A 15411-nucleotide genomic window follows, 5' to 3' on the forward strand; every position below is an offset into this window, starting at 1 on the left:
GCCGCAGCAAAGGCCGGGACAACATCAATGAGGTGGAGGCAAAACCCCCAGGTAGGCCAGCCGCCCAGGCCAGCAGAGAACCCCACCCAGGGCCCCTGGTAGAGACTGTGGACAGGGTAAACAGCATAAGCTCCAAGGTTAAGATCTGGGTCAGAATTCAGGGGGTGCCCTGCCACATGGAAGTAGATTCCGGGTCGGCAGTTTCCTTAATTTCTCTAACAACCTATCAGGAGATCTGTCAGAAGGGCCGAGGACAAATTTCCCTGAAACGAACTCAGGTACACCTAGCGGACTTCCAGAAAACCCCCATTCCGGTGGAAGGAAAAGCCAAGGTCGTAGTGCAGTACAAGGGGTTCAAGGGTCCCCTGGAGGTTTTAGTTATGCCAGGGAACCGCACCAATTTGATAGGACTAAACTGGTTCAGTCCACTAGGTATCGCTTTAACAGGGGTTAACACCATCCTAACACCCAGCCTAGAAGCCGTTTGCGATAAGTTCGCCGACGTTTTCGATGGCACTTTAGGGAAATACACGGGTCCCCCCATCTCCTTACAGTTAAACCCTGCAATCCAACCAGTTAAGATAAGAGCCAGGAGGGTACCTTTTGCCCTTAAAGAAAAAATCGAAAACGAACTTGATCGCCTCGTAGGACTAGGGGTGCTTGAGCCAACAGAAGGGGGAACCTGGGAGACCCCAATCGTCACCCCAATCAAACCTAATGGGGAGGTGAGACTGTGCGCTGATTATAAGGCGACAGTCAACTTAGCCCTCAGCCCCCATGCCTACCCAGTGCCAGCGGTAAGGGACGTATTTGCTTCCATCCGCTCTGGCACCCTTTTCGCCAAGCTCGATCTCTCACAGGCGTACTTACAGCTACCTGTCACTGAGGACACTGCGGAGGCCCAGACAATTGTTACCCACCGCGGCGCCTTTAAGGTAAAGAGGCTCCAATTTGGCATATCGGCGGCCCCGGGTATATTTCAGGGTATCATGGAGAAGACCCTGAAAGGAATACCCGGGGTCTGCCCCTACTTTGACGATGTTCTCATCGCCGGAGAAAACGAAGCGAACTTAGCTGACAGGCTGTCAGCTGTGCTAAGCCGGCTCAGAGAAGCCGGCCTCAAACTTAAGCGGGAAAAGTGCTCTATTGGAGTCACCTCCACTGAATTCCTAGGGTACAAAATAGATAGCCAGGGCATTCACCCCACCTCAGAAAAACTACAGGCTATTCAAACCGCACCCAGTCCTAGGAATAAGCAAGAGCTGCAATCCTTTTTAGGATTGTTAAATTTTTACCATGCCTTCATCCCCCATAAGGCCACTATTGCGGAGCCTCTGCATAGACTCCTAGACAAGGGTACAACTTGGTCCTGGACCAAAGAACATGAGAATAGCTTCCATTCATTAAAAAAGATTATCTGTCACAGTTCAACTATCACCCTTTTCAGGGAGGACACCCCAATATGCATCGCTTGCGATGCCTCTCCCTATGGAATCGGGGCTGTTTTAAGTCACATATTCAAGGACGGCACACAAAGACCCATAGCCTTCTATTCACGCACTCTAACCAAAGCTGAAAGAAACTACGCCCAAATCGACAGGGAAGCCCTAGCAATAGTAGCAGGGGTCAAAAAATTTCATGATTACCTATATGGAAGACCATTCACTATAATTACAGATCACAAACCCCTGCTAGGCATATTCACGTGGAACAAAACTACTCCACAAATTCTCTCCCCGAGAATGCTAAGATGGTCAACCTTCTTAGCAGCCTATTCCTATCAACTAATACATAAACCAGGTAAAGAATTGGGTCATGCTGACTGCCTCAGCAGACTGCCCATACAAACCAGGGACCCAGACCCAGCCCCAGCCAGCCAGATTTTAGCAATCTCCCAACTTCCAGAATGCCCCCTGACTGCAAACATCATAGCTACTAATTCTGCCAAAGATAAAATACTTGCCAGAATCCACAAATGGGCCACAACAGGATGGCCAGCTCAAAATCCACAACCTCAATTCCAACCCTATTATAACAGAAAAAATGAGATCTCAACACATAGAGGATGCCTGCTGTGGGGAAATAGGGTCATCATACCAGAAAGAAACATAGACCAAACATTACAAATCTTACACGAAGGACACCCTGGAATTGTAAAAATGAAGGCGATGGCTAGAAGTTATGTGTGGTGGCCAGGCATAGATAAACAAATAGAAAAGTACGTGGGTGGGTGTTATACCTGTCAAGGGACCAGGAATGAACCACCCCAGGCTCCAATCCATAAATGGGAAACAACAAGGAACCCTTGGTCACGTATACATATAGATTTTGCGGGACCCATCCAAGGCCAAAGTTTCTTAATTGTAGTAGACAGCCACTCAAAATGGCTGGAAGTCACTCCCCTTAGAAAAACAACGTCCCAAGCCACTATACAAGCTTTACGAAAAATATTCGCTACGCACGGCCTACCTGACACCATAGTTTCTGACAACGGACCTCAATTCACCTCTCGTGAATTCCAGATCTTCGCTACGAAGAATTGTATTAGGTTGGTCACGTCGGCGCCGTTCCACCCATCGTCAAACGGGATGGCTGAAATTATGGTACGATCCACAAAAGAAGCATTAAAAAAATTCGTTAAAGGAAACTGGCAGAGGCGCATCAGCCAGTTCCTCTTAGCACAACACACAACACCTTGTTCCACGACCGGCAAATCACCAGCCGAATTAAGATGGGGGAGAAGACTAATAACACGTCTGGACAGACTGCACCCTGACACGTATCCAGAAGAAGAACCGCACCCCCACCCCGCCCGCACACTCAACCCAGGTCAATTAATTTGGGCGCGATCATACACAGATAAAAACAAGTGGGTCCAAGGGACAGTAATAAAACAAACGGGGCCCATCTCATACCTTATAGCTACGCAAGCACACGGCAACATACGCCGCCATATTGATCAGCTCAGACCCAGACAACCACCACACACTTCTGGGCAACCAACCAATGCCAGCATACAGCTCCCACCGGAAATGCTGCCTATTCCAAACCAGGAAGAAGAACACCAAAACGAAGACCCGGAACCTGAGCACCCTCCACCCCTTCGCCGCTCAACCAGGAATCGGAGACCACCCACCTACCTAAAAGACTATCAGTGGGCAGGTTCAAACATCCAAGACGGCAGAAACGCACCAGGGGAGGGGTAAGGGGTGTGTTATATATGTAAACAATCCCTTGATATGATGTATATATGTTAACTGTTCAATCAAAGCGGCAGCAGCAAGCGTATAGACTAAACGCAGCCTGACAGGAAAACACGCGGGAACTTTGACAGCTGTCAAAGTTCCCCGCACCGCGCAGGCGCCACCACTGACAGCTCGCGGCTGTCAAACGCCGGACTACGAAGAAGCCTGAGCTGTCAAAGCGTCCACCGTACAGCGCAGGCGCAACCACTGACAGCTCGCGGCTGTCAAAACACTAAGACACGTGGAAGCCGGAGCTGTCAACAAAAGACGACGCGGATTGGTCCCTGCCTGACAGGGCGCCAAAATGGACACCGCTGATTGGTCCTCGCTACCAGCTGCCGGCTATAAAAGCCGGACAAGTTATTCTTTGTTTGCCTTGCTCTTAAATAAATCTGTTGTTATTAGCCTGTCGTCCCGAGTGGTCCTTCGGCTACTTCAAAAGGTGCACGGAACGCTGTTACCTTCCCACCGGAGTGGTCCCTATTTTTCTACTTGCATTTTTACGTGCTTTCTGTTCTGAACCAGCCTGCTACCGGCCTTGCGATAAGGCAAACCCCTGTTCAAACAGTAGAGACTGGAGAGCGTCTAAGGCTGGAAAGCGTCTGCCAAGATTTATTACTCAAACAAGAAACAAAAACACTGGAACTTGAATCCTCAAACGGAAGGGTTGCTTTCAGCAACCAGCCCTTCCCCAAACACTCCTTTTATTTAGAGTTCAGGGCATGGCCTCCCTGTGCCTCCTCCCGAGGAGTCCCACAGCCTTTCTCTGCTTGGTCCTGCTCGACTGCCTCCTGCGTCGGGCGTCCTTGAACAGGGCCAGCTGTGGGTCATCATCCTCCGCACTATCGGGCTCACGCAGCTGAGAAGAGGGCCCCGGCTGGGGGCTCTGCGAAGCCTCCAAGCCATCATCAACCAGTTCGTCTTCCACACCCTCCTCCTCCCCCTCATCTGAGTCATCCGAGACATCTGAGCCGGCTGCCGGACCCACAGGCTGGCCCTGAGTCACAACACTTTCTAGTTTTATTTCTAGTTTTATTTAATTTATATACCGCCCTTCTCCTTGGTAGGGACTCAGGGCGGTTCACAGGGCATGTATAAAAAAGACAATACAAAAATTAAAAAAGATTAAACCAATGCCCGGTTAAAAACAGTAATACAATTCTAAAACACAATTTAAAACCCATAATCCCCCGTCAGGCCAGACCAGCTAATTCAAATAGGTGGGTCTTCAGGCCACAACGGAAAGTTCGGAGATCTGATGCCGTCCGGAGCTCCACCGGCAGTTGGTTCCATAATGCCGGAGCGCCCACAGAGAAGGCTCTCCCCCTGGGGGCCACCAGTCGGCATTCCCTGACTGGCGGCACCCTGAGGAGGCCCTCTCTGTGGGAACGCACAGGGCGGAGGGGAGTTGATGCCGGCAGCAGGTGGTCCCCGAGGTAACCCGGACCCATGCCATGTAAGGACTTAAAGATCATAACCAAAACCTTGAACCTTTCGAACTGCTAGGTTGGCAGAAGCTGGGCTGAGTAACAGGCGCTCACTCTGCTACGCGGTACTTGGGATTCAACCCGCCAAACTGCCAATCTTCTGATCGACAAGCTCAGCGTCCTAACCCACTGAGCCACCGCGTCCCTTGGTAGGTAGAAGAGGGAATGGTATTGCGGTATAGGAGGAGCAGTCACTATCAAGACAACAGTCAACTAAAAGAAGACTGAGTCCAGGGCAGAGGTAAATGTTTCGGACAAGACCTCGCTAGTTTTATGAAGATAAAGGGAGAGAAGGGGAAAACATTGAGATCTGTTAGAGAGTTACTAAGGCTTTACAATAAAAGTACTACTGACCTACGTGACATTGGATTCCTAATCTGATCTTCCTTGAAGGACTAAGATGTGCCTGTTCTCGTTACGTAAAGCAGGGATGTCCAACCTTGGCAACTTTAAGACCTGTGGATGGGGAATTCTGGGAGTTGAAGTCCAGAAATCTTCAAATTGCCAAGGTTGAACACCTCTGGCATAAAGAATGGAATGGTCAACGTGTATATTGGGATGGCTGTCTACGTCGCATTTTCCATCGCTTGGGATATTACATCTGCACCCATCTCCTATGAAGGAAACCAACTTCACAGAGTGTTAGGCTTATCACTCCCCTAAAAAGCATCACGCATGAGCACAGATGCTACCTTTATATGTGCACAGGCTGACGTACTCACACACACAACAATCATGCCTTCCCCCCCTCCCCCGCGCTCATCAATGGACACACCATCAATCTGAGCGCAATCCTTTATTGCTAAATCTACAGTCAATGGCAGCTCCAGAAAATATTTCTGTTTGAAGAGGGTAGCAGAGGGATTTGAGAAAGATGCCAGATGCTATTCAACTTGTCCCGTGCTGGCCTGGAGGAGCAGATTGGAAGCGCGCCGGAAGTGATTTCACCTGTTGAAAAGGGACAACAGCAAAATTAAGTGAGGGACCGTGGATCTAGTAATGATTTATCTATCTATCCTAGCAACTGAAAAAGCGGGTCTGGCACTTACTTATTTAAGCAATCACTTTTTGCCGTGGGGACTCCAATGACTGCCTTATCCACTTGAAACAACCAGCGGCCTTCTTGACCAACATTGGTGGTCTCTTTAATATTGAGAATATCAGCGGTTCGAGATCCAGGGATGTTGTAGTAATTTTCTTTGTCCCCGCTGTCAAAGCCAGCCTGGTGAAGAGGCAGAGAAGAGGCAAAGAATAACATCTTTTCTAATTAACGCCCTAACAAATGTCCTCGTTGGGTTCCAATTCTGGGTATCAACCATATAATGCGGCTTCTCAAAAGGGCAGGGCTATTTTGAGATGTGTTAAGAGGAGCTTAGAATCAATATCCCAGAAGGGAATTGTCCTACTCCGCCCTGCTTTGGCTAGGCCAGTGATGGCGAACCTTTTAGAGATCCGAGTGCCCAAACTGCAACCCAAAACCCCACTTACGTATGGTCGGGTGTCGGGTGGGCATGGCCCATTGGCTGGATGTGGTCAATTGGGTGGGCGTGGCACACTGGGTGGGCGTAGCTGCGGTGGTAAGTTCAATCAATCAATTCCAACTTTGTGAGATCTTTTTTTTTCCTGCGAGAAGTTGAAATTGATTGACTGATTGAACCTTTTTTTTTTTTTGCACACGGCCGCAGAGGCCTAAAGCAAAAAAGTTTTATAAAACCCAGCTGAAGGCCTAGGACTGGGGCGACGGCGCGTGTGCCCACAAAGAGGGCTCTGCGTGCCACCTGTGCCATAGGTTCGCCACCACGGGGCTAGGCTACTTCTGAGAGACGATATCCAATTGTGGATCCTGTACAGGTAGTCCTCGACTTAACAGCACTTCATTTAGTGACCATTCAAAGTTGCCATGTCAGTGAAAAAAGTCACTTGTGACCATTTTGCACACTTGCAACACTTTAGCGTCCCCATGATCATGTGATTTACATTCGGATGTCTGACGGCGGGCTCATATTTATGATGGTCGCAGCATCCTAGGTCATGCGGTCTCTTTGGCGACCTTCCGACAAGCTAAGTGGATGGGGAAGCCAGATTCTGTGGGCAAGCGTGTGAACGTGTGTGCTCCACTTGTGTGAGCGGCCAACTTGTGCGCCCACCACTCGGACAGAACTATCCCCTCTTCCTCCCTCACTGCTGGCTGTGACATAGCATTCCTTCTTTAATAAAGGTAGTCCTCAATGTACGCCAACAGTTTCTGTTGCTAAGTGAGACATTTGTTAAGTGAATTTTGCCCCGTTTTATGACCTTTCTTGCCCCATTTATTAAGTGAATCGCTGTAGTTGTTAATCACGGTTGTTAAGTGTGAATCTGGCTTCCCCCTTGACTCTGCTTCTCAGAGGGTCGCCAAAGGGGATACACATGACTCCGGGACACTGCAACCGTCATAAGTACGAGTCAGTTGCCAACCATCTGATTTGGATCACGTGATCGTGGGGATGCTGCGACGGTCATCGGTGTGAAAAATGGTCCTAAGTGGCTTTTTTTCAGTGCCGTCGTAACTTCTAACCGTCGCTAAATGAACTGTTGTAACTTGAGGACTAACTCTACTCTTTTTTGGCCACTGTTCTTGAGGATGGTGCTGCTTAGCAACGAAGAGAACATTTGCTATCCAACGGAGGTTGGTATTTTTTGAAGTTTTCTGAAGCACATAAGAAAAATGAAAGCATCAGCATAAAAGTAGGAACAGAGAAAGACAAGAGCCACTTTTTTTTGTAACAGTCCACTTTGATTAAACGAGGTTGCATTCACTGGGCAGACATAAACTTGCATTTCTTGCTGCACTTTCAAACTATCCCAAATCTACCTGCGCGGGGGTCCCTCCGAGCCCTGTGTAGATATCTCCATCGTTTCCAAATCCAGTGGTCCACTGTATGTCAACATAATTCAGCATGATGAAAGATATTTCTCCATCGGTGGCCAGGACAGCTTGAAAAGTGTTGACCTGCAATTTAAAAAAAGAAAGGTGATATTTTAAGGCATGACTACCCTGGCTTTTGTTTCTAAAGTAAAGTCATCTTGGAGTCGAATTCAAGTCCTAGGGACGTACCTGAACATATCCCTGCGGTTTCTTGATCCCCTAAAAAAAGGTTATGCCATTCCTTTTGTTGGCTATATACTGTCCAACTTAGTACATATCCATGTACTAAGCCAGGGGTAGGCAACCTTGGCTCTTTTATGACTCGTGGACTTCAACTCCCAGAATTCCTGAGCCAGCATGGCTCAGCTTGGAAACCTCTCCCTTTCCCCTCAGCATGGCTGGCTCAGGAATTCTGGGAGTTGAAGTCCATGAGTCATAAAAGAGCCAAGGTTGCCTACCTCTGTAACTAAGCAGAGTTAATTCTACAGATAATTCTTGATTTACCACTGTTTAATGATAGTTTGAAGCAGGGGTCTTCAAACTTGGCCCTTTTATGACTTGTGGACTTCAACTCCCAGAATTCCTCAGCCAGTGTGCCTGGGCTGAGGAATTCTGGGTGTTGAAGTCCACAAGTCATAAAAGAGCCAAATCTGAAGACCCCTGGTTTGAAATTACGGTGGCCTCAGAGAAAGTGACTTACAACCTGTCCTTGAATTTGGGACCATCACACAGCCCCTGTGGTTATGCAATCACAATTTGAGACTTGGCAACTGTATTTAAGATGGTTGCAGCATCTTGTGGTCCTGTGATCGCAATTTGTAACCTTCCCAGCTGGCTTCCAGCAAAGTCAATCTGGGAAGCTGGATTCACTTGGCAACCATGTAATTCACTTAATGACTGTGATAAAAATGGTGGTAAATTGGATCTGGTTAAGTGATGACTCACTTTATGGCTGTATCAATTTACGATAGAAAGTCTAGTTCCAGTTGTGGTGGTTAAGTAGAGAGTTACCTCTGCTTGACTTCCTAGATCAGCTATAACTTTTTTTTGCAGGATGATAGAGATGCCATCTAGTGGCAACCTGGCAACCTTGAACATTGCAGGTTGAGGATTATATGGATCAGGAGTCCACAATCCCCAGGCTGTGGCCCAATACACTACACTTACTGTCAGCAAATAAGCAGCAGCCACTGGAGGAGGAGAAATGCTCTAGATTACCATTACTGTGTGAGACCTACCTTATCTGAAACAGATCCATAGTAGCCTACTTTGTCCCAGGTAGCGATAAACATCCAGATGGGTGTGAAGGAAACATCAGGGTGGTACCGACTGAGGTCTGCAGCAAACCGACTAAGCAGCACGGAGTCTTCGGTCTGTCTCCAGAGGATTGTCCCACTGACTCTATTGTCAACATCAGCCCAAAATGGAGCAACAAAAGGTACTCCATCTTCCAGAGGGAAAGCATTAGGCGTATATTCTGAGACATACTTTCCAAAAGAGATAACTCCGTTGTTGTTGACCTGGAGAAATATAAAACAAGGTGGTATGCCGTGTTCATTTGACACACTCAATATTGTTATGACATTAGGCAATTTTCTAGAATCTTAAAAGAGATTAAGATATAAACAAAGCGATCTGGGTTAATATAGGATGCTTTCTCTATATATACACACACACACACAGATACACACACACACACACACACACACACACACACACACACTAACCAAAGTTAACTAAATGGTTAGCAAACGAGAACAGGTTGCAATAGTTCCCATTGTTCCTTAACAGAAATCATGAAACAAGTATAAGTTAATATCAAAGAAGAGAAACCCATGGGTCTCAAGATGCTGCAAAATTTTATTTCCCAACATCCTCACTTCCAGCTGGACTTGGAGATCAACACTGGGAGGCCCATAACGTTCTCACACTGATTTCTACTGTCCTCATGATTGGGTTTCTGAATGTATTTAGGTGACTGCAGATTGCTCATATCCCACCCATTCATTCTCAGAAAGGCATACTAGTGAGCACTTATTAGTTACGACTCTTACCCAACTAGGAAGCTGTTTTAGAAATGAAAGCCAAAGGAAGTTTGGTCACGCCCGGCTACCTCAGCAAGGCTACGTCTTGCCTTTCCAGAGAGGTATAAAGAAATAAAGGTATAAATAAAGCATATTGAGAGCGAGGGGGGTGGGTGGGTGGGTGGACAAGCTGAGTTGAGTAGCCTTTTTCTTAGTTTCTATAAAGAAATACGAGGTTTATATCTGGCAGGTATTACATACAAAAAGCGAGTTGTATTTCTTGCCATAGAAGGAGAATGACTTTTTGATGGAGATCTCTGGAGAATTCCCGTCATCAGCCACTGGGTTTTCTGAGTCACCTTCGGTTTTCCCATAAGGATAGAGCAACGATGCTAGAATAAGAGAGAATACCACTGGTTTACAAAAGCAGTTATGTTCAGACCTTGATTTCTCCTCCCCCTCCAAACAGCTATCTGGAACACCAATTTCTTCAGAGGCTGCTTCCTGCCTCCACCTGAGTTGGATACTGTATTTCAGAAAACCATATTTGGTTTTGAGATTTTCAACTGCTAACCTAACCCTTAGCTGATTGTTCAGCTGATGGTCTACTGCAGGGGTCTTCAAACTTGGCCCTTTTATGACTTGTGGACTTCCACTCCCTCAGCTTGCCTGGCTGAGGAATTCTGGGAGTTGAAGTCCACAAGTCATAAAAGGGCCACGTTTGAAGATCCCTGGTCTACTGGGTAGTATCTAACCACTGATCTCTATTCATGAATGGTTACCTCATGATTGCTCTTGGCAGGAACTCTGGTGAATTGACAGTTTAATTTGGGAAATGACCAATAGGAGCTAGTAGAAATTTGTTATTAGTATAAGGGCAGTAGGCCTCTAACATTTAGCACAGACTATTCTACGATCTTCAAACATTTTTTTTTTGCATTTTAAAGTTTGATTACCAATATTCTGGCATTAATGGGAGTTTAGAATTTTGCCAGTTGATCCCATCACAATAAAACAGACTACAACCATAAAGAAGTTTGTACTCAGTTTGTACTCAGATGGGTGTGAGAAGAATTCTCTTGAGACGTTGCCATCCAGTACAGCAGGTCTAGGAAGAAACATCTGGGCATATATGAAGGTGTAAGGAATGTCCTCTTGATGGGTAAACTTCCACCTCCTAGAATTCTCCCAACAGCATGGCTGCTGTGAAACGTCTGGGAGGTGTAGTCCAAACACCTGGAGAACATGGTAGGGCAAAGTTGATCTGGAATGTGGGAGATTATTTTTGGATGAAGTTAACTGTGATCCTTATCTTGGGATCAACCTCCACCATTCTATCTTGCTATTATTCTCAGCATAGAATTGTCTTTGGGCCTAGAAAATTTCGTAATCAGACTGATGGATTCAACTAAAACTTACTCGTTGGGCTTGCAGCCAGAGAAGGCAATGCTGATCCTAAAAAAAAAAAAGCAGAAACAAAAATGCAGTCAGATCTGGACTGTTTTTATTCACATATGTAAATCCTAGGTGTATGCAATCATCCATTATTCAGTGATTTTATGAGAATGAGCGTGACTGAACACCACTCTGATTCAAAACTAGAAGATAGAAATACCGCTAAATTTGTCAGAGGTCTAAAGAAGTACCAGGAATTGTTTTCTAGATCAGCGTTTCCCAACCTTAGGAACTTGAAGATGCGTGGACTTCAACTCCTAGAATTCCCCAGCCAGCACAGCTGGCTGGGGAATTCTGGGAGTTGAAGTCCACGCATCTTCAAGTTCCTAAGGTTGGGAAACGCTGTTCTAGATAGAATGTGCAGTTTCAAAGGAGGAACTCAGAATACAGAAAGTGAATAATTTTCAGATGAGTTTGTACATTTTTGACATGTGAGTCCCTCTTGGGCATAATCTTCTTAAAGAGGATGGGACTTGTGCCAATGGCAGTACTTTCTGTAAGGATCCCGTAGTCAGAAGGAGCACCATCAAGTCCACCCATCCTACACAGCTGTGTTCTGATCTCTGCTAAAATCTCCTCAGAGTCACCAAACCTAAAGCGGCATCCTTCAGGTTTCCTCCTTCAACCAGGTGCCCTTCAGATATATTACCGTTCCTCAAATTACTAGCCGGCATGGCCAAGAAATGGCTGGCAGGTCTCCAAGCTAACTAGAAGTTGTCAGGATGGAGAAGGAGGGTTAAGTTGTCTGTCCTTTGTAATAAGAATAATTTACTCATTTCTTAGATCCATAGGAAAGTAAGGCTACACTAAAACTGAACCCAGCAATTTGTGATTCAGGAAGTTATAAGAATTCAGCTTTTATCTTCATGTGCTGGGGGGACCAGTTCATTATCTTATGACATCATATGGATTGCTGAAGCATTGTATGTTAAGATGATCACAGTATTTTATAACTTAGGCTGAGTGTTAGCATATTGTATGAACCACCAGATCACAGAGCCCTGTGTGTTCTTTCCATTCCATTGTGCTTCATAGTATTAAAACTTAAAAACAGTATACAAAGTCTTACATTCATTTATTAAGGTGGTTAGTTCAGTTAAAAACATGTTCTTATTTTTCTTAACTACGTTATACAGTTGTCATTTTTTTACCATTCCTCTTGTAGATTAAAAAGTCACTTAGGGGCTCTCAGTTTTAAAATAAAATCATTTTGAGTATCTCGCTTTGATGATCATACAATACTATGATGAACTGCCGTATACAGTATGAATTGGTAGATAGACTGAAGTTTTAAATGCTTTTTACCTTTATAAGATAGCATGGTGGACTACTATCACACAAAATTGATCTGAAATCTAACCTCCTTTTCAGGAATTAAAATTAGGCTTCATACTTGATTTTTAAGAACTTCACTTACCAGCTGCAAGTAATAGGAAAATATAAAAGGCCTCCATCTTGTTCCTTTTTTGACTGAATGAATGTCTGCAAGTTTGTTGTAGTGGTCTGGGATGCCTTCTGTTTCTTGTATGGTAAGAAAAGGCAAACGTGGGTTGTTTATATATATATCCATACACAAAGACCCATGTATGCATCTGTCACACCTAAGGTATACAAAGGCAGCAAACATTTGTTGTAAAGGAAAAAGGACTTAACCAAACAAAAATGCTCTGGAACATTTCAATCCATTGTATGAATTTCCCCATCTTTTGTGAGAAGCAGTCAACACCAGAACTGATGGGCTGACCAGCTTCCTGGGTTGAGTCACAGCAAAAGGAAGAAATGTTTACAGATCGTATCAAAAAACAAACTTAGCATTCATCTTGTTTCGAGTATTGTTGGGCCCAAAACGTGACAAGAAAGTGCATCTCAATGGTGAAACTCAAAAGGCTACCCAGGGTCAGATCTGATTTAATCCTTGAATGAAAGGCCACTACAAAGTCCACACTAGAAGGGGGAGAACATAAAGGCGATCTTAGGAAATGTCTCATTCCAATGGGAGTCACCTGCCCCACTCACTCTGGCAGAAGGGGCAGGCTGTGGACCCCATTGGCTAAGGAATTTCAGCTAGTGGGGTACAGGAGGAGAGCTTTTATTGCTGTGGCCCCCATTCTTTGCAGCATCATTTCAGTCTAGATGAAATTCACTCCCCTCGCCCCCCAGCCTTCCGAGTGGGCCTGAAAACCTGCTCTGCTGTTTGGCTTGGGCCCTTGATGGGGCCATTCCACACTGGAAGTGGTTGGTAGATTAAGGAGATCCCATCTCCATCCCGCTTGTGTATTGGTTCCTTATCTAGTTTTCTATTAACTTTTAATGTTCAATATTTTAACACTCCAATTGCTTCATATTGCTGTTTTATGATGTTGTAATCTGCCCAGAGTTGTTCAACAGTGAGATGGGCAGCATAAAAATTTAATCAATGAATGATTATATAAAATGAAGGATAATCCATTTCCATACAGGACATTTCCATGCATCTTTTCCTGGTCACATCTACCCAACCCATGAGAGCGGGGAAACAATGAATGTTACAGATTCCCTCTCCTAAAGAGGTACATCTAGTGCAGGAGTCTTCAAACTTGGCCCTTTTTATGACTTGTGGACTTCAACTCCCAGAATTCCTCAGCCAGGCACTCTTCTGAACTCAATTTTTTTTATCTGTTTTTTTTTTAAACTTTAAAACTAATCACCTGTGGTTGTTTTACAAGAAAAGTAAACTTGCCTGCTCTCTTTGTAAATGAAAAGGGAGAATGTTTGGCATTCTGTTGGTTGACAGACATTAATCAATAGTAAAATATTTGCTTTAATGTCTCATTTGATGCCAAATGTCCCGTCTCCGGCTTTATCTTCATGCTGGTGGATTATTTCCGTATAATCTGAGAAATGAATTTGAATCCTTTGCCCATGAATATAATAGCAATTAATAATTGTTCATGTAGAGATAAAATGGGTTCACCAACATTGAAGAACCAACCTAGAACTAAAGAGAAACTTCCTGACAGTTAGAACAATTAACCAGTGGAACAACCTGCCTCCAGAAGTTGTGGGTGCTCCAGCACTAGAAATTTTTAAGAAGAGAGTGGACAGCCAGTGGTCTGGAATGGTATAGGGTTTCCTGCCTGAGTAGCGGGTTGGACTAGATGACCTCCAAGGTCCCTTCCAACTCTGTTATTCTGTAACATTGTACTATCACAACTGTTCTCTGTAGGTTTTTGCAAGTGAAATAAAGACCAAAGCCCAGAATGAATTTTGTCAGCTTTGTATGAACCGATAATCAGGAACACAGTTAAATATTGCTCTCTTTTTCTGGGTAAGCTCACAGATGGTTTGCATGGGCAAAACAAGAAGCAAAGGAGTAGTACTCTAACTTTGCCTGTCCAAGCCTTATGAAGTTTTTGAAAAAATGAATCCCCCCCTCTCTAGATTTATCGCAATCCCTGGGGGTTTAAGAACTTCTGCTTTATGTCAACCCAAAATACCCCTAGAATCTTTAGTGGATTTCAGCTCTCAAAATCTTTCCAAAGGTTGCCACTGAATTATAATTTTTAATGTGATCAAAATAAAAAAAATAAATGCAGGGAAGCAAAAGCCATCTCACTAGTTAATTGAGAAAGGACATTGGGAATTGTGATCCAAGAACACCCAGAAGACGTCCCTATTGCCATTGCCACCTTAAAGTTCAAGGTTGAAGAGCATTGGAGAACATTGGAGACTTCATTGACCAGCTGGTTGTGGTCCTATAGTTGGGGGGAGGGGAAAGTGGGGAGATAGAAGGGGCCTTCTGAATGGTTGATGCATTAGATTTTATTTTTTTTAAAAAAACAATGTATTTTCAGTTAAATTGTAGGGGTTCATGCATGCAAGCAGCTCAATCATTTGTCTAGGAGAATACTTTGTTCAGAGTCATTTTTGGGAAGTAAGGATCGCTGGTTGAGCAACATCTGAAGAGGGTTATAGTTTTCCCACCTCTGTAGTAGTTCCTTCCTAGTCCAACAAACGGAACCTGCAATCAAAGTTTGGGCTCAACTAGATTTCTTTTTATAGGTTTGCAATGAAATTACTTCTGGAAGCATTCCACCCCTCCTCATAATGCCTTCTCCAACCCTAAGCACACCCTCTGTGGGTCAAATCTGAGCAAACAGCTTGGGAATGACTTGACAGTCAAACATACTTTGGGTACTGTATTCTCACGCACCACACACATTCAAATAAATTGAGTGTCAGCAAAAGAAAAACAGGGCCAGGCAGAGTAAGGTAAATTGCTCCTATGCTGCCTTGCCAAAGAGCTGACATGC

General features: G+C 44.9%; 1 protein-coding gene across 1 annotated transcript; it reads right to left on the minus strand.

Annotated features, from left to right (window-relative positions):
* Positions 1-5518: 5518 nt before the first annotated feature.
* LOC308672484 (sushi, nidogen and EGF-like domain-containing protein 1) lies at positions 5519-12636 on the minus strand. Its single transcript, XM_081335452.1, has 7 exons — positions 12537-12636; positions 11084-11119; positions 9926-10056; positions 8879-9160; positions 7587-7724; positions 5782-5954; positions 5519-5680 (listed from the first exon to the last, which is right to left on the minus strand). The coding sequence occupies exons 1-7, from the start codon at positions 12571-12573 to the stop codon at positions 5677-5679; spliced, it is 801 nt and encodes a 266-aa protein (XP_081191578.1). The 5' UTR covers positions 12574-12636; the 3' UTR covers positions 5519-5676.
* Positions 12637-15411: the final 2775 nt, after the last annotated feature.

The sequence above is a fragment of the Vipera berus genome, assembly GCF_964194415.1.
Source record: "Vipera berus genome assembly, chromosome: 9".
Classification (NCBI taxonomy): domain Eukaryota; kingdom Metazoa; phylum Chordata; class Lepidosauria; order Squamata; family Viperidae; genus Vipera; species Vipera berus.

Excerpts from the sequence above, each read along its gene's own strand:
- LOC308672484 (XM_081335452.1), bottom strand. The coding sequence starts at position 12,573 with ATGGAGGCCTTTTATATTTTCCTATTACTTGCAGCTG. Across the intron at positions 11,120-12,536 it reads TTTCCTATTACTTGCAGCTG|GATCAGCATTGCCTTCTCTG; the intron begins GTAAGTGAAGTT and ends TTTTTTTTTTAG. Across the intron at positions 5,955-7,586 it reads TCGGAGGGACCCCCGCGCAG|GCTGGCTTTGACAGCGGGGA; the intron begins GTAGATTTGGGA and ends CCTCTTCACCAG.